Source organism: Macaca thibetana, chromosome 2 (assembly GCF_024542745.1).
Source record: "Macaca thibetana thibetana isolate TM-01 chromosome 2, ASM2454274v1, whole genome shotgun sequence".
In the NCBI taxonomy this organism is placed as follows: Eukaryota; Metazoa; Chordata; class Mammalia; order Primates; family Cercopithecidae; genus Macaca; species Macaca thibetana.
The window spans coordinates 103,081,012-103,100,816 of NC_065579.1; the positions used below are offsets into that span (position 1 = coordinate 103,081,012).

The 19,805-nt window shown below is 43.8% G+C and overlaps 1 protein-coding gene across 1 annotated transcript in view; it reads right to left on the bottom strand.

Annotated features, from left to right (window-relative positions):
* The window catches only part of PRKAR2A (protein kinase cAMP-dependent type II regulatory subunit alpha), a 103,700-nt gene that overhangs the window by 44,958 nt on the left and 38,937 nt on the right, over positions 1 to 19,805 (bottom strand). Inside the window, exons 2-3 of the mRNA XM_050780944.1 lie at positions 19,711 to 19,746; positions 2,995 to 3,047 (exon numbers count right to left, since the gene is read on the bottom strand). Coding sequence (XP_050636901.1) covers positions 2,995 to 3,047; positions 19,711 to 19,746 — 89 coding nt within the window. The remainder of the gene's footprint in view (positions 1 to 2,994; positions 3,048 to 19,710; positions 19,747 to 19,805) is intronic.

The window sequence follows — 19,805 nt, forward strand, 5'->3', positions numbered from 1 at the left end:
TTGGGAGGCCGAGGCAGGCGGATCACGATGTCAGGAGATCGAGACCATCCTGGCCAACACAGTGAAACTCCGTCTCTACTAAAAATAGAAAAATTAGCTGGGCATGGTGGCGCATGCCTGTAATCCCAGCTACTCGGGAGGCTGAGGTGGGAGAATCGCTTGAACCGGGGAATCAGAGGAGGTTGCAGTGAGCCAAGACCGCACCACTGCACTCTAGCCTGGTGACAGAGCAAGATTCCATCTCAAAAAAAAAAAAAAAAGGCTGGGCACGGTGGCTCGCTCCTATAATCCCAGGTAATCCCAGCACTTTGGGAGGCCGAGGCGGGCAGATCACGAGGTCAGGAGTTCGAAACCAGCCTGACCAACATGGAGAAACCCATCTCTACTAAAAATACAAAATTAGCCAGGCGTGGTGGCGCATGCCTGTAATTCCAGCTACCTGGGAGGCTAAGGCAGGAGAATTGCTTGAACCCAGGAGGCGGAGGTTGCAGTGAGCCAAGATCACACCATTGTACTCCAGCCTGGGCAACAAGAGCGAAACTCTGTCTCAAAAAAAAAAAAAAAAAAGGCCGGGCGCGGTGGCTCAAGCCTGTAATCCCAGCACTTTGGGAGGCCGAGACGGGCGGATCACGAGGTCAGGAGATCGAGACCATCCTGGCTAACACAGTGAAACCCCGCCTCTAATAAAAAAAATACAAAAAACTAGCCGGGCGAGGTGGCGGGCGCCTGTAGTCCCAGCTACTTGGGAGGCTGAGGCAGGAGAATGGCATAAACCCGGGAGGCGGAGCTTGCAGTGAACTGAGATCCGGCCACTGCACTCCAGCCTGGGACTGGCGCGAGACTCCGTCTCAACAACAACAACAAAAAAAAGTGTTAAGTATTTTAAATTTGTGATATTAAATTAGAAAAAACTGTTTTAGTCATCAATAATTTTACAATAGCTAGAACAAAAAATTTAATCTACAGGATTTTTACATTCACAAAAATGGTAGCATTTATTAGAATATTTCAGATATTTTTCATAAGTTACTCATTTTAAGGGTAACTTGATTTAAGGGTAACATAATAGATCACTAAAGCTTTTTTTTTTTTTTGAGACAGAGTCTCACTCTGTCGCCCAGGTTGTAGTGCAGTGGTGTGATTTTGGGTCACTACAACCTCCGCCTCCCAGGTTCAAGTGATTCTCCTGCCTCAGCCTCCTGAGTAGCTGGGATTATAGGTGGGCGCCACCACACCTGGCTAATTTTTGTATTTTCAGTAGAGATGGGGTTTCACCATATTGGTCAGGCTGGTCTCAAACTCCTGACCTTGTGATCCACCTGCCTCAGCCTCCCAAAGTGCTGGGATTACAGGTATGAGCCACCGTGCCTGGCCCACTAAAGGTTTTTATAACAGCAATCTTTTTTTTTTTTTTTTGAGATGGAATCTCACTCTGTCACCCAGGCTGGAGTACAGTGATGTGATCTGATCACCACAACCTTGGCCTCCCGGGTTCAAGCAATTCTCCTGCCTCAGCCTCCTGAGTAGCTGGGATTATAGGCGCCCACCACCACACCCAACTAATTTTTGTATTTTAGTAGAGATGAGGTTTCACCAGGTGGGCCAGGATGATCTCGAACTCCTGACAGGTGATCCACCCACCTTGGCCTCCCAAAGTGCTGGGATTACAGGCCTGAGTTACCACACCCAGTCTATAATATCAATCTTTTAAAAATTATAGTTCATACATGCTCTCATAAAAGTAATTTATGTCGGGAGACTGAGGCAGGAGAATCACTTGAACCCAGGAGGTGGAAGTTCCAATGAGCCGAATTCGCGTCACTGCACTCCAGCCTAGGTGACAGTGCGAGAGTCCGTCTCAAAAAAACAAAAACAAAAAACAAAAACAAACAAAAAATAATTTACCTCAATTGTACAGAAGTTTAAAAAACTTTTTTTTTTTTAAAAAGCACCCAAAAATCAAACATGGTTTTGCCACAACCACTATTAACATCTGGGGTATATCCTTCCAGATAGAATTTTCTATACATACATATATACAAATAAATATATATATTTCAAATTTTTTAATTTACAAAATCTCTATATATATATTTCAAATTTTTAAATTTACAAAATGGTCTATAAAATGCACCTCACACAAACATACATCCCATGCCATTACATAGAGTCCTGTACCATCACTTTCAATGGCTACAGATTCTCTCCATTTGAATGTACTATAATTTAGCCCCTGGTAATCCCATATTTTGGGTCGTTTAGGTTGTTTCCACTTTTCATTGTTATAACACTACGATAAACTCCATTTGTACATCCTCAGGAAGGATCCAACTTTCATTAGGGATGAATTCTCCTTTAGGTAAATGCTAAATCAATTGGCCTGGCTCTAAGTCTTTAAGGCTTGTTGTTAATTTTTTTTTTTTTTTTAATGAGATGAGGTCTAACTACATTGCCCAGGCTAGTCTCAAACTCCTGGGATTCAAGTGATCTTCCCACCTCAACCTCCCAAAGCACTGGGATTACAGGTGTGAGCCACATGCCCAGCAGTTGTTTTTTTTTTTTCTTTTCAGCCTCGACCTCCTAGACTCAAGCAGCAATCCTCCTGCCTCAGGCTCCTAAGTAGCTATGAATACAGGCACATGCCACCAAACCAGCTAATTTTTTTTTTTTTCCCCAGAGATGGGGTCTTGCTATATTGTGCAGGCTGGTCTTGAACTCCTGGCCTCAAGCAATCCTCCTGCCTCAGCCTCTTAAAGTGTTTGCATTATAGGTGTGAGCCACCACGCACAGCCTGTTTAAGGCTTCTGACAGCAACAGCTAGGCACTTCTCACCATACCCTCAACCAATGCAGCTTTCAATTTGTTAGATTGAAAATGTCACTTCATTGATATTTTAATTTGTATTTAATGATTAGTATGATGAGTTTTTGGTATGTAGAGAAGGGGAGTTAATGAGAAATACAATTCTACCTAACATCTTTGCTTGGGTCTTACCCTTGGATCTGTATCTTCCTCTTCCTCATCAGGGTTATAGGTCTCAGCACAGACTAAAATTGGAGAGAAAAAAACAAAGAATGAATTTAACAGACGTGTGGCTTTAGGAAAAATAGGAAGTAAACTCAATTATCTTTTATTCACTGTTTTCTTTCTTTTTTTTAGAGACAGAGTTTTGCTCTTGTTGCCCAGGCTAGAATACAGTGGCACAATCTCGGCTCTCTGCAACCTCCATCTCCCAGGTTCAAGCGATTCTCTTGCCTCAGCTTCCCAGGTAGCTGGGATTACAGGCGCTGTACCACCATGCCTAGTTAATTTTGTATTTTCAGTAGGGATGGAGTTTCACCATGTTGGTCAGGCTGCTCTCGAGCTCCTGACATCAGGTGATCCACCTGATGTATAACATAAATGCTCACGCTTGTAATCTCAGCATTACAAGGCGTGGAGGCTGTAATGCTGGGAGGCTGAGGCGGACGGATCACGAGGTCAAGAGATCGAGACCATCCTAGCCAACATGGTGAAACCCCACCTCTACTAAAAATAAAAAAATTAGCTGGGCATGGTGGCGTGTGCCTGTAGTCCCAGCTACTCAGGAGGCTGAGACAGGAGAAGCACTTGAACTTGGGAGACAGAGGTTGCAGTGAGCCGAGATCATGCCACTGCACTCCAGCCTGGTTGACAGAATGAGACTCCATCTCAAAAAAAATAGAGAGTAAGTTGTGTGAGACATAAAGGGAAAAAAGGCAAGGTGAAGAAGAGTATATATGGCATGCTATCTCTTGCAGAAGAAAGGACTTCCATGAGAAAGGAGAGCTAAGAATGGAGGGAAAATAAATATACTTTTACCAGTTAATTTTTCCAAAATGAAACAATTTGGGAAGAATAAACCGGAAAGTAATGAAATTACTGTCCTAGTGTATAGATAGAAACAGGAAAGAAGGGATAGGGAAAGGAATGAAACTTCTCAGAGGAAACTTTTGTTTGTTTGTTTTTGAGACGGAGTCTTGCTCTGTCACCTAGGCTGGAGTACAGTGATGTGATCTCCGCCCACTGCAAGCTCTGCCTCCCGGGTTCACGCCATTCTCCTGCCTCAGCCTCCCAAGTAGCTGGGACTACAGGTGCCTGCCACCACACCCAGCTAATTTTTTGTATTTTTAGTAGAGAAGGGGTTTCACCGTGTTAGCCTGGATGATCTCGATCTCCTAACCTCAACTGCCCGCCTCGGCCTCCCAAAGTGCTGGGATTACAGGCGTGAGGCACCGTGACTGGCCTGAGGAAACATTTGTATACAAAAAGTTTTGACATTTAAGCCATGTTAATTTTTCACATATTTTAAAAATTAAATAGATAACAAGGACCCTAAAACTAAGTACAAAGAAAAAAAACCTACCCATGTATCGGGGTGATAACACAATTAGAGAAGGAAAGAATCAGATTCTAAGTAGCTTCTGAACATAGTATTCTGACCATCCACCCTCAGTGGGATATACTGCATTCCAACAAAAAACAATTGATGTTGGTGATGGTATAGCAATTCCAAAACTCTTCTTCAGAGAGTCTTGCTCTTTCACCCAGGTTGGAGTACAGTGGCGCAATCTTGGCCCACTGCAATCTCCACCTCCCTGTTTCGAGTGATTCTCCTGCCTTAGCCTCCTTAGTAGCTAGGTCTAGAGGCACGTGCCACCACACCCAGCTAATTTTTGTAGTTTTAGTAGAGATGGGGTTTCACCATGTTGGCCAGGATGATCTCAATCTCTTGACTTTGTGATCTGCCTGCCTTGGCCTCCCAAAGTGCTGGGATTACAGGTGTGAGCCACCGCGCCCAGCCTTTAATTCCAAAACTCTTCTATGTGTATTACTGTAGTGAGTAAATAAACAAACACACAGATATTTCTTACTGGTGAGAAGGGGGATACAAATATGGACTGGAGGAAGAATTAGAAATGGAGATATCAATACAAAGCATTTTAAAATCTCACCCCTATGTGTTATTTGCAAAGAGACAATAAATTATCTACTGAATAAAGAGTTTTGTACTTACTAACAAAACTGTTGTTACCAAGAATGAACTAGTTGTGATTACTGATGTTTCTCAGAATGCAGCAAACCTACTCCCTCTTCACAATACAGGCCATTACAGCTGGGAAAAGTTTTATTCTAATAAATCATCAACGATCTGTAACAGCTGTGTGACTAGAGGTAATTTATTGCCTATCTCCACCCTTCCTCTGCATAATGGCACAAACAGCAGTGACTTCTCTCTAAAGACTGTCATAAGGATTCAAGTAGACAGGTGTCAGGCACGGTAAGGAGGCAACTTGAACTATTACCATTACTATCTTGGTTCCATTTGTTCTGGGTTTCTGGAGAATTATTGTTATGTTGGTTCTGTTCTCTATTTCAGCTCCTTTAACAACTGTCCTTTCTTCCAGGCTAACCTCCATCACATATTTCTTTCTACCCTTACAACTTTGCTCTTTTTGCTTTCTCTATGGTTTCCCCCCGACCCCTCCTAAGACAGAGCTTTATACTGTCATCCAGGCTGTAGCACAGTGGTGTGATCTTGGCTCACTGCAACCTCCACCTCCCAGGTTCAAGCGATTTTCCTGCTTCAGCCTCCCAGGTAGCTGGGATTACAAGTGCTAATTTTTGTATTTTTAGTAGAGACCTTTTTTTTTCTTTTTTTGCCATGTTGGCCAGGCTGGTCTCGAACTCGTGACCTCAAGTGATCTACCCATCTCAGCCTCCCAAAGTGTTGAGATTACAGGTATGAGCCACCGCGCCAGGCCAACTCTTTTTATGTATTTAATTCTTGCTCATTGTTTTTAGTTTCCTTATAATCTTATCACACCCATTTTCTGTTTCATCTCAGCCAATTTTATCTTTGGCTTTTTGCTCAGAATTCGTAAGTGCAATGATTTCTTGTACTTTACTGAGCATTTTGTAGTGGACCTTTCTAGTCTTCACTCCTCTTATATCCTTAACCAGCTGAGTTTACTCATAGGCCCTGTATTGTTTATTAGGATTTATTTATCATCTGTTTAACAGGCAACAAACAGTTCTTGACCCTACTCTCAATCTGTGTGACGGCTAAAAGACTCCATGTATCTACAACTATGGGACAGGCCGATACATACCACTCCCAATTATTTATTTTTATTTCTTATTATTATTATTATTACTGAGACAGAGTCTCCCTGTCTTGCCTAGGCTGTAGCGCAGTTGACATGATCTCAGCTCACTGCAAACTCTGCCTCTCAGGTTCAAGTGATTCTTCTGCCTCAGCCTCCCGAGTAACTGGGGTTACAGGTGCACGCCACCACACCCAGCTAATTTTTATATTTTTCGTGGAGATGGGGTTTCACCATGTTGGCCAGGCTGGTCTTGAACTCCTGACCTCAAGTGATCCACCGTGCCCAGCCCCACTCCCAGTTATTTCCCAGTTTCTTAGAGACACTTACTCACTGCAGTCCTGGTCTAGCTACACCCCAACTTCCTTTTCCTCACTGATTCTCTAAACCAATAAAAGATCTGAGAAATTATGGTTTCCATTGTGTCCTATACCCAGGACTCTCCCATCCCTGTCTTAGCAGATAATACTCGACTTGTGTGGCCCATGCCACTCGTGCAGTAATGCCATCAATACCAAGTGCCCAACAGGGACCTTGTATCCTAAAACAGATAAGAGAAAAATTAGGGCGGATAGAGTAAGAAAAGATACACCACTCTAGTCCCTGAAATAGCATTAAGCGATGCTCTGCAGAGGGCTGCCCAGTTTCTGGCTAGTGTGGGCCTTGGTTTACTGAGCCAGGAAAGTAACAGTGGGATATAGGTAATGACTCACTACCTTTCTCCAAGCATTTTTGTTTCCAGATGAGGCCAGGGTGCATTATCTCAATTCTTCCCTAAGGATTAAGACAGACACCTATCTTAGTTCCTAAACGTTTCTTTTTTTTCTTTCTTTTTTTTTTTTTTGAGACACAGTTTTGCTCTTATTGCCCAGTCTGGAGTGCAACGGCATGATCTCGGCTCACTGCAACCTCCTCCTCCCAGGTTCAAGCAGTTCTCCTGCCTCAGCCTCCTGAGTAGCTGGGATTACAGGCACTGGCCACCGTGCCCAGCTAATTTTTGTATTTTTAGTAGAGATGGAGTTTCACCATATTGGCCAGGCTGGTCTCGAACTCCTGACTTCAGGTGATCCACCGGCCTCAGTCTCCCAAAGTGCTGGGATTACAGGTGTGAGCCACCATGCCCAGCCTCCTAGATATTTCTGTTGTTACTTTTTGCATCATCATAAGTATTCTGGTAGGAAACTGGGGAAACTGCATCAAGGGCATCTAACCAGACACTTTGTCAAACTTCAAGTTTCTTGGTTCTCTGTGCTCTTGATTAATGCCATTACAGACTAGTTTTCTAAACTAGAAATTTGGAATTCATCAGACTTTCTTCTCTCACCTCTTATCCAATGAATACATCAAATTCTGCTTCAGAAATATTCTCATATTTGGCCTTATTTAATTCAGTGTATTCCAATTGCTACTCCTTGGTCTAAGAGTTCAAAACAACTACTTAGAATAATACATAAAAAAAAAAAAACTTCATTTCAGGAAATAAATGGGTACATGGGTATTATACTTTCTCTACTTTTGTGCATGACATCTTCCTTTTATAAATTAATTAATTAATTTTTTTTTTTGAGACAGAGTCTCACACTCTGTTACCTATGGTGGTGTGCAGTGGCACAATCTCGGCTCACTGTAACCTCAGTCTCCTGGATTCAGGTGATTCTTGTGCCTCAGCCTCCTGAGTAGCTGGAATTACAGGCGCACACCACCACGCCCAGCTAATTTTTGCATTTTTAGTAGAGATGGGGTTTCATTATGTTGGCCAGGCTGGTCTCAAACTCCTGGCCTCAAGTGATCCGCCCACCTCGGCCTCCCAAAGTGCTGGAATTACAGGCCTGAGCCACTGCACCCAGCCCTTTTGTGTATGAAATCTTTCATACACATATTTCATTGAAAAGTTGAAAAAAATAAGCTTTCAGTGATGAGACTGATAGAATTTTGCTGATAATGACACAGTCTTGGGCTACTTCTAGGCCTGCTTTTCCTCCAATTGTGGAAGAAAGTACTTTGGCAACTTAGCTCATTTTAATATTTTTAGGCATTTATATAACTGAGGCAGCAAATGTTAATTACAGTCATCACATCTTCAGATGCAACACTATTATTTAAACAAAACTAGTTTCCATTAAAATTGTTAATATGTTTCTATTTGTGGAAAAACGTGCTTCAATTTTTCAAACCTGGTTTTAAGTTTTCTTCCCTTTCCTATTGTTTATTTATTTATTACGGTAAGAACACTTAACATGAGAGCTACCCTGGTAACAAGTTTTTAAGTTCACAACAGTAGAACTTCCAGATAGTTGAGTACATGAAGGTTCCTGGAGGGTGGCGTACCCAGGAAGTGCATGGAAACTCCACGCACTTCCCAAATACCTCCCAAAGTGCTGGGATTACAGGCATGAGCCACAGCACCTGGCCTGAATTTGACTATTTAATTTAACTTATTTTGTAAAGACAAGGTCCCATTACGTTGCCCAAACTGGTCTCAAACTCCTGGCCTCAAGTAATTTTCCTGCCTTAGCCTTCCAAAGTGTTGGGATTACAGGTATGAGCCACTGCACCTGACCTGAGTCTATTTTAGACACCACGATACCACATGTAAGTAGAATAATGCAGTATTCGTCCTTCTATACCTGGCTTATTTCACTTAGCATAATGTCCTTTTTTCCCTTTTTTTGAGACGGAGTCTCACTCTGTCGCCCAGGCTGGAGTGCAGTGGTGCAGTGGTACAATCTTGGATCTTGGCTCACTGCAACCTCCACCTCCTGGGTTCAAGCAATTCTCCTGTCTCAGCCTCCCGAGTAGCTAGGATTACAGGCACACACCACCACACCTGGCTAATTTTTGTATTTTCAGTAGAGACGGGCTTTTACCATATTGGCCAGGCTGGTCTCAAACTCCTGACCTTAGGTGATCCATCCACCTCGGTCTCCCAAAATGCTGGGATTACAGGCGTGAGCCCACACATCTAGGCTCCCTTTTGAAACTGGACTTACCTCCCTTTGCCCTCTTCCTCTGTTCCCCTCAATCTCTTTACTTCTTCTTGGTCCTGGTCCTAAATTACTCGCCTTATTTTCTATGAAAAAAATCCATTTTACAGTACCTACGTGATTGTTGCTGCCCCAAGGGTTCTGCACATCTGGCTGCTTGCCTCAGTACACAAGTTACCTGGAGAAGGTCCAGAATCTGTATGATCTCCTACACAACCTCAAACATTATATCATGTGTCATGAAATACTCAAGACTTACAGGAAATGATTATTAAAATAGCAACACAGGCCAGGCGCGGTGGCTCACGCCTGTAATCCCAGCACTTTGGGAGGCTGAGATGGGCGGATCACGAGGTCAGGAGATCAAGACCATCCTGGCTAACACGGTGAAACCCCGTCTCTACTAAAAAATACAAAAAAAAAAAAAAAAAAAAAAAAAAAACACACACACACAAAAACTAGCCGGGCGAGGTGGCGCCTGTAGTCCCAGCTACTCGGGAGGCTGAGGCAGGAGAATGACGTAAACCTGGGAGGCGGAGCTTGCAGTGAGCTGAGATCCGGCCACTGCACTCCAGCCTGGGCGACAGAGCGAGACTCCGTCTCAAAAAAAAAAAAAAATAGCAACACAGTGGCCAGGCATGGCGGCTCACACCTGTAATCCCAATAATTTGGGAGGCCTGGGTGGGAGGATGACTTACAAGGACATCAGTCCTATTAGATTAGGGTACCCTATGACCTCGTTTCACCTTCATTACCTCTTTAAAGGCCCTATCTAAAGGCCGGGCGCGGTGGCTCAAGCCTGTAATCCCAGTACTTTGGGAGGCCGAGGCGGGTGGATCACGAAGTCAGGAGATCGAGACCATCCTGGCTAACATGGTGAAACCCCGTCTCTACTAAAAATACAAAAAACTAGCCGGGCGTGGTGGCGGGCGCCTGTAGTCCCAGCTACTCGGAGGCTGAGGCAGGAGAATGGCATAAACCCGGGAGGCGGAGCTTGCAGTGAGCTGAGATCGTGCCACTGCACTCCAGCCTGGGTGACACAGCGAGACTCCGTCTCAAAAAAATAAATAAATAAATAAAGGCCCTATCTAAAAAATATAATCACATCGGGGTTAGGACTTCAATATATGAATTTGGGGAAAACCAATTAGTCCACAACACTGGATTTCTAAATTATTTTAAGCAATACGTAGTAATTTCAGCTGCAGGTAGCTATAGATGGAAAAAATACTGCATACTATGAAAGAATATAATGACAAAAATCAGTATTTTAGTATATATAGTAAGCACATAAGCCTTAAAAGGGCAGGGGTGTCTGCTGAAGAGCACCTGCAATGCAGAAATGGGTGACTGACATGGCACCAGTTTCTCAGTGGATGGTTCTGTTGCCTGTCACAGTTATCACTAGAGTCAAAATATTCCATTCCTAAATGTGGCAAGATGCCAATACACACATTTCTGATTAATATGCCTTGATGTTTCAACAGGTATTTAATAAATAAAAGTTGGGCTTAGCCAGGCGCGGTGGCTCACGCCTGTAATCCCAGCACTTTGGGAGGCCAAGGTGGGCGGATCACGAGGTCAGGAGATCGAGACCATCCTGGCTAACATGGTGAAACCCCGTCTCTACTAAAAATACAAAAAATTAGCTGCGCGTGGTGGTGTGCATCTGTAGTCCCAGCTACTCGGAGGCTGAGGCAGGAGAATGGCGTGAACCCGGGAGGCGGAGCTTGCCGTGAGCCGAGATCGCACCACTGCACTCCAGCCTGGGTGACAGAGCGAGACTCCGTCTCAAAAAAAAAAAAAAAAAAAAAAAAAAAAAAGTTGGGCTGTTTTTTGACAAAGGAGGGTTTTTTTTTGTTTTGTTTTTTGAGATGGAGTCTTACTCTGTTGCCCAGGCTGGAGTGCAATGGCACGGTCTTGGCTCACTGCAACCTCCACCTCCCAGGTTCAAGCAATTCTCCTGCCTCAGCCTCCCGAGTAGGTGGGATTACAGGCATATGCCACCATACTCAGTGAATTTTTGTATTTTTAGTAGAGACAGAGTTTCACTATGTTAGTGAGACTGGTCTTGAACTCCTGACCTTGTGATCTGCCCACCTCAGCCTCCCAAAGTGCTGGGATTACAGGCATGAGCCACCACATCGGCCAACAAAGGAAGTTTTTTTTTTTTTTTTTTTTTTTTTGAGACGGAGTCTCACGCTGTTGCCCAGGCTGGAGTGCAGTGGCGCGATCTCGGCTCACTGCAAGCTCCGCCTCCCGGGTTCCCGCCATTCTCCTGCCTCAGCCTCCTGAGTAGCTGGGACTACAGGCGCCCGCCACCGCGCGCCCGGCTAATTTTTTGTATTTTTAGTAGAGACGGGGTTTCACTGTGGTCTCGATCTCCTGACCTTGTGATCCGCCCGCCTCGGCCTCCCAAAGTGCTGGGATTACAGGCTTGAGCCACCGCGCCCGGCCGGAAGTTTTTTAATTAAATAAAATCATACTAACATTTCCAACTCAAAGACAGTTAATACTAATTTGGGAGGGCTGGGCATGGTAGCTCATATCTGTAATCCCATCACTTTGGGAGGCCGAGGCGGGTAGATGACAAGGTCAGGAGTTGAAGATCAGCCTGGCCAATATGGTGAAACCCCGTCTCTACTAAAAATACAAAAATTAGCCAGGCGTGGTGGCACATGCCTGTAGTCCCAGCTACTAGAGAGGCTGAGGCAGGAAAATCGCTTGAACCCAGGAGGTGGAAGTTGCAGTGAGCTGAGATTGTGCCACTGACTCCAGTCTGAGTGACAGAGCGAGACTCCATCTCAAAAAAAAAAAAAAAACAAACAAAATTAAAAAAAAATATATATATATACACACATACATACTAATTTGGGACTACATAAGAAAGCCGCATTTAAGGAATCCATGAACTCTCTTCATTTACTCTATCACTTGATATAGAGGGACTGTTTTGCTAGAATGTAGAACTTGGAAGGCACAGCTTTTCTTTTTGTTGGCGGGGGCGGACAGTCTCACTCTGTCTTCCAGAATGGAGTGCAGTGGTGCAATCTTCGCTCACTGCAAACTGCCTCCTGGGTTCAAGTGATTCTTGTGTCTTAGCCTCCCGAGTAGCTGGGATTACAGGCGTGGGCCACTACACTGGCTGAGTTTTTGTATTTTTACTATTTTTTGAGACGGAGTCTCGCTCTTGTTGCCTAAGCTGGAGTGCAACGGCGGGATTCTGGCTCATTGCAACCTATGCCTCCCAGGTTCAAGTGATTCTCCTGCCTTAGCCTCCCAAGTAGCTGGGATTACAGGTGCCTGCCACCATATCCAGCTATTTTTTGTATTTTTAGTCGAGACGAAGCTTCACCATGCTGGCCAGGCTGGTCTTGAACTCCTGACCTCAGGTGATCCGCACACCTCAGCCTCCCAAAGTGCTGGGATTACAGGTGTGAGCCACCACACCTGGCCAAATTTTTGTATTTTTAGTAGAGATGGGGTTTCACAATGTTGGACAGGCTGATCTCGAACTCCCTACCTCTGGTGACCAGCCCACCACAGCCTCCCAAAGTGCTGGGATTACAGGCATGAGCTACTGTGCCCGGCTATGTTATATTTTATGTTATGTTATGTTGTTATGTTATGTTATGTTATGTTATGTTATGTTATGTTATGTTATGTTATGTTATGTTATATTCAGGCTGAGTCTTGCTCTATAGCACTGGCTGGAGTGCAGTGGTGCGATCTCGGCTCACTGCCACCTCCGCCTCCTGGGTTCAAGCGATTCTCCTGCCTCAGCCACGTCCAGCTAATTTTTGTATTTTTTTGTTTGTTTGAGATGGAGTTTCACGCTTGTTGCCCAGGCTGGAGTGCAATGGCACAATCTCGGCTCACTGTAACTTCCGTCTCCAGAGTTTAAGTGATTCTCCTGCCTCAGCCTCACAAGAAGCTGGGATATAGGCATGCGCCATCATGCCCAGCTAACTTTGTGTGTGTATTTATTTATTTATTTATTTATTTAATTTTTTTGAGACCGCTTCACTCTTGTTGCCCAGGCTGGAGTGCAATGGTACGATCTTGGTTCACTGCAACCTCCGCCTCCCAGGTTGAAGCAATTCTCCTGCCTCAGCCTCCTGAGTAGCTGGGATTACAGGCGCCTGCCACCACGCCCGTCTAATTTTTGTATTTTTAGTACAGATGGGGTTTCACCATGTTGGTCAGGTTGGTCTCAAACTCCTGACCTCAGGTGATCCACTTGCCTTGGCCTCCCAAAGTGGTGGGATTACAGGCCACCTCGCCCGGCCTGAAAAAGGTGTCCTTTAAATGAAGGTCTGAAGAATGTGAGTGAGCAAACAAGAAAGATAATTTTGGTGAGATACAGAAGCAAGAGTCTGATTAGATTCTTACCACTGAGTTTAAAAGGAAAAAAAAAAAAGTCTGATTAGAATAGGCTTAAGAGGCCAGGCGTTCAAGGCCAGCCTGGCCAACGTGGCAAAACCTTGTCTCCACTAAAAACACAAAAATTAGCCAGGCATAGTGGCATACGCCTGTAATCCCAGCTACTCAGAGGCTGAGGTACAGGAATCGCTTGTACCTGGGAGGTAGAGGTAGCAGTGAGCCAAGATCACACCAACTCCAGCCTGGGTGACACAGCCAGACTCTATCTCAAAATAGAAGTAAAGCAACTAGAAATAGCAAATACAAACAGCTCCTTCAGGCGGTTTTGCTTTAAAGGTATGGAGACAAAAAGGTTGGAGAGAAAACAACAGTCAAAAAAAGTTTATTTTTTAAGAAATAGAGTCAATGATATGTTTCTTTGCTGAAAGAGTAACTGAGTTAAAAGATAAAAGATTATGCAGGAGAGGAGCTAACAGCTAAAAGGATGAAGGGATGGGATCTAGCACAGGTGGATACTGTAAACTCATAGGCAAGTGAAGAATAGATAGTGATGGGATTCTGGAAATTCTCGTTTTCCTACTTCTTTGGTTAAATAGGGAACAAGATCATCTGCTAAGGATGAGGAAGGAAGCATAGGAGGTTTTGAGAAGGGGAAGGTATGAAAGCCTTATCTAGGAGAACACAAGTGAACAAAGCATGGAGCTTGTGGCTCACACCTGTAATCCCAACACTGGGAGGCCAAGACAGGAGGATAGTTTGAAACCAGGAGTTTGAGACCAGCCTGGGCAACAAAGGGAGACCTTATCTCTACAAAAAATAAATTAGCTGGGCATGGTGGTGCACACTTGTCGTCCCAGCTACTCGGGAGGCTGAGGCAGGAGGATCCCCTAAGCCCACGATTTCAAGGCTGCAGTAAGCTATGATTGTACCAATGCACTCTAGCCCAGCCTGGGCAATAGAAGGAGACCTTGTCTCTCAAATTAATTAATTAATGAGACAGAGTCTTGCTCTTGTCACCCAGGCTGGAGTGCAATGGCGCAATCTCAGCTCACTGCAACCTCCACTTCCCAGGTTCAAGCAATTCTCCTGCCTCAGCCTCCTGAATAGCTGGGATTACAGTCACCCACTACCATGCCCAGCCAATTTTTAGTATTTTTAGTAAAGACAGAGTTTCACCATCTTGGCCAGGCTGCTCTCGAACTCCTGGGCTCAGGTGATCCATTCGCCTCGGCCTTCCAAAGTGCTTGGGATTACAGGTATGAACCACCGTGCCGGGCCTAAAATTTATTTTAAAAGGCTGGCCGCTGGCCGGGCGCGGTGGCTCAAGCCTGTAATCCCAGCACTTTGGGAGGCCGAGACAGGTGGATCACGAGGTCAGGAGATCAAGACCATCCTGGCTAACATGGTGAAACCCCGTCTCTACTAAAAAATACAAAAAACTAGCCGGGTGAGGTGGCGGGCGCCTGTAGTCCCAGCTAATGTAGTCCCAGCTACTCGGGAGGCTGAGTCAGGAGAATGGCGTAAACCCGGGAGATGGAGCTTGCAGTGAGCTGAGATCCGGCCACTGCACTCCAGCCTGGGTGACAGAGCGAGACTCCGTCTCAAAAAAAAAAAAAAAAAAAAAAAAAAAAAAATGGCTGGGAGCAGTGGCTCATGCTGGGAGGCTGAGGCAGGCAGACTACCTGAGGCCAGGAGTTCAAGACCCGCCTGGCCAACATGGTGAAACCTCATTTCTACTAAAATACAAAAATTAGGCTAAAGCATGAGAATCATTTGAACTCAAGACGTGGAGGTTGAAGTGAGCCAAGATTGTGCCACTGCACTCTAGCCTGTGCGACAAGGAAAGACTGTCTCAAAAAAAATTTATTAAAAAAAAAAAGCATGGGAACATAGCATGATTGCTGGTATCAAGAGCCTACTAGAAGTTAATAATCATGAACTGAAAGTAAGATCAGTCAATAAGGCTATCTATTTTCCTCCAACCAGGTTCAGCTATTATTGGTATAGGCACAAAGTGGAGAACTGAACTTAACCAAAGTCAGTTTAGCAAAGCAAATAAAAAGGGAAAAGTAAGGCTAGGTATGGTGGCTCATACCTGTAAAACAAGCACATTGGAAGGCCAAGCTAAGCGGATTGCTTGAGCTCAGGAATTCAAGACCAACCTACGCAACATGGCCAAACCCTGTCTCTACTAAAAATACAAAAATTAGCCAGGCATGGTAGTGTGCACCTGTGGTCCCAGCTACTCAGGAGGCTGAGGCAGGAGGATCACTGGAGCCTGGGAAGTTGAGGCTGCAATGAGCCGTGATCATGCCACTGCACTCTAGCATGGGTACAGAGTGAGATCCTGTGTCAAAATAAATAAACAAACAAATAAATAAATAATAAAAACTTAAAGGGAAAAGCAAATTGAGGGTATGTGCCAGGGAGTGATTATAATCACTGACTCAGGAATTTAAGGTTAGTAAGGAAGAAGTGAGGAATAGTAAAAAGACTACAGAATCAACAAGTTATCCAGGTTTGAGTAGGACAGCAAAGGAGCTGAGAAGACAGCAGGCAGTGGTTGCAGAATGGGACCACTCACTGAAATGATAAAGAGTTGCAATGCTTGTCATAGCAGAGTATGACCATTGGGAGTGAGTGGCTGAAGTAGGGTGGACAACTGGAGGACAAGATTCTTGGAGGAGAGGAGGTCAAAGAATGGAAGGCCAGACATTGGAAGAATCATCTATATGTGGAAATAAGTAGGAACAACCTGGGGATTGTTAGATGACTAAAACAAGGAGGAGCAGTGGCTGGTAAAATATAATAATGTTAAGTTTTATTTTAATTTTTTTTTTTTAAGATAGAATTTCACTCTGTCATCCAGGCTGGAGTATAGTGGAACGATCATAGCTCACTGCAGCATTGACCTTCCAGGCTCAAGCAATCTTCTTAACTCAGCCTCCTGAATAGCTAGGACTACATGTGTGCACCATCATGCCCAGCTAATTTTTTCAATTTTTTGAGAGATGGGGTCTTACTGTGTTGCCCGGCTGGTCTCAAACTTCTAGGCTCAAGCAATCCTCACACCTCAGCCTCCCAAAGTGCTGGGATTACAGGTGTGAGCCACTATGGCCAGCCATAATGCGAAGTTTTAAACTGAAGGTTTCAGGGAGAAGGGATAGAGAATGATCTGGAAGCAGCCAGGAGAATCAATAGACATTCACCCATTTCCCATCAGTGTTACAAGAAAGGTAGAAGAGGAAAGAGCCATTGTTTGAGAAGCCTACAGGGCAAGCCAAGCTTCAGCTACAGCTGGAAAGTGAAAGCTGCACTGAGAGAACAGGGTGAGAATTTGGGGGATTTAGCTGAAGACTAACCAAGAGTTCCAGAGGGTAAAAGAAAGAATCCTTAGAGATAGCAAGGCTAAGTACTTAGGATCCATGCTACCTATGGGCATATGCTCACCTCAACTACTGCAAGTTACTAAACCTCTGCTTTGTTTCCAGTTTCCTCATCTGTAAATTGGGGATAATCATGGTATGGACCTCACTGAAAGTGTTTTTTTGAAGATTATATTCAACAATATAAGGCAGGTATTTAGAAAGTCCTTAAAACTGCACCTAGCACACAGTCTGCACTTAAAAAATGTAATGTAGGCCGGGCGTGGTGGCTCACGCCTGTAATCCCAGCACTTTGGGAGGCCGAGGCGGGTGGATCACGAGGTCAGGAGATTGAGACCATCCTGGCTAACACGGTGAAACCCCGTCTCTACTAAAAATACAAAAAAAAAAACTAGCCGGGCGTGGTGGCGGGCGCCTGTAGTCCCAGCTACTCAGGAGGCTGAGGCAGGAGAATGGCATGATCCCGGGAGGCGGAGCTTGCAGTGAGCCGAGATCGCGCCACTGCACTCCAGCCAGGGGGACAGAGTGAGACTCCATCTCAAAAAAAAAAAAAAATGTATTATGAGAGGATACTTTACGTATGATTACAGGATTCCTGTATCATCCTACTGAATTATTTGAAAAATCTTTTATTTTCATTTAACATTTCAATCTTAAATCCTAAGATTACAAAATCTGAGGAGGAGGGATAATACCATGTACTTGTCTGAGTCTTCCACAAGGTTCAAGATTTGAACAATACTGGCAGAGGGCCAAGCAGCAATTCACAAACTAACACCAACTGTGACCTAGGGAGGAGGTATCACTATACTCTCCATCTCCCAGACCTATCCTACAGATGTCAAGGGATTTAACTAATCTTTCAGAGGAAAAAAAGGTGCAGGGCAGAGATGAACAAAAATGGAAGATAATAGTTTACGGGTATCAAACTAACCTTAATACCTACTCTCAGGATATTGATTCTCTTACCATAACATATTCTTCAACCTCCTTTCAACAGATTTTTGTGTAGAATGATAACAAAAGCTTTCTGAAAACATAAATGAGCCGATTTTCTCAAAGACAAAGATTAAGGGATAGAAAAGCAATTCCTAGCACTATAATAGGTCAGATGACAATTTTAAATCAAGAAACCTTCCTAAAACAAGGAAATATGAAAGAACAATGTGATACATACCACTTGCCTAGCAGTTTTGAAACACATTAACATTCCACTGTACTACCAAATAAATTCCATATTTATCAAAAAGTCAAACACTTTAAGAAAAACTTCCATAAAATATATTTACCAGTTTTATGAAAAAAAGGGGAGCCTTCTCAGAAACAATCATTTAAAAAAAAAAAAGATGTGCATATGCAATAAATATTTACTGAGTGCCTATGTGTCCAGCAGTGTTTGAGGTAACAGTCATATATTAACATCTCTAACTCAATTAAAAAAATAGCATAACCACCTAAGGAAATTTTGCATTAAAAATTTCAAAAGGTCAAAAACCTGGATAGAAAGTTTACCCAAACTTATTTTTAAACTAATATGGACTATACCAGAAAAAAGGGCAAAATATTACCAACCTAGTACCACATAAGAAAATACAAGCCGGGCACGGTGGCTCAAGCCTGTAATCCCAGCACTTTGGGAGGCTGAGACGGGCGGATCACAAGGTCAGGAGATCGAGACCATCCTGGCTAACACGGTGAAACCCCGTCTCTACTAAAAAATACAAAAAACTAGCCGGGCGAGGTGGCGGGCGCCTGTGGTCCCAGCTACTCCAGAGGCTGAGGCAGGAGAATGGCGTGAACCTGGGAGGCGGAGCTTGCAGTGAGCTGAGATCCGGCCACTGCACTCCAGCCTGGGCGACAGAGCCAGACTCAGTCTCAAAAAAAAAAAAAAAAGAAAAAAAAAAAGAAAATACAAACAGATTTCCCATATTTGGAAAGCGTTCTTTTTTTTTTTTTTTTTTTTTTTTTTTTGAGACGGAGTCTCGCTCTGTTGCCCAGGCTGGAGTGCAGTGGCGCGATCCTGGCTCACTGAAACCTCCGCCTCCCGGGTTCAAGTGATTCTCCTGCCTCAGCCTCCCAAGTAGCTGGGACTACAGGGACGCACTACTGCACCTGGCTAATTCTTTTGTATTTTTAGTAGACACAGGTTTCACCATGTTAGCCAGACTGGTCTTGAGCTCCTGACCTCGTGATCCGCCCGCCAAGACCTCCCAAAGTGCTAGGATAACAGGTGTGAGCCACTGCGCCTGGCCAGCATTCATTTTTTTTTTTAACAACCAAGAGAAATGCCATATAAAATGATGTGAAGTACTATTTTACATCTAAATTCCATGTTATTGAGATATTAGTGGAAAAGAGGCATGTACAGGGTGCCTTTCTCCCAGCAGCCTAATCTGTGAAATGTCTCTGGAAAATAAGACAGAAAAAGCCAAGGCAATGCTCAGTCTCTGACCAGAGAATGCCACTTCCAGCACCCAAACTGAGGAAATAATTCCAGTGGCTCAAAAAGGTATATGTAAGAGTTAATGGCGGCATAAGCCAGAATACCAGAAACAGGAATATGAAAAATCATTTTCTGAAGCTGTAATTATAAACATGAAAAAATAGTAATGACATAAATGCAAAGAGACAAACTGTACCAATTATAGCAATATAAAATATGTACATACATACTCAGAACTTAAAAACAGAATAAAGAAACTATAGATGATTTTACTTTTAGATAATATTCTGTGATGGGAGCTTATCTTTTTATTCAACATATCTGTTTTTTCAATATATTCCTATCTTAAAACGGCATTTTAGTAGTATGTTATGAAATAGAACACATACCTGATACTCGTCTATTAAATCTGCTAGGAATTGGAACTGCAAAATAAAGAAGCAACATTTAGTCATTATTATGTCACCAGGCCCCATTTTTATCC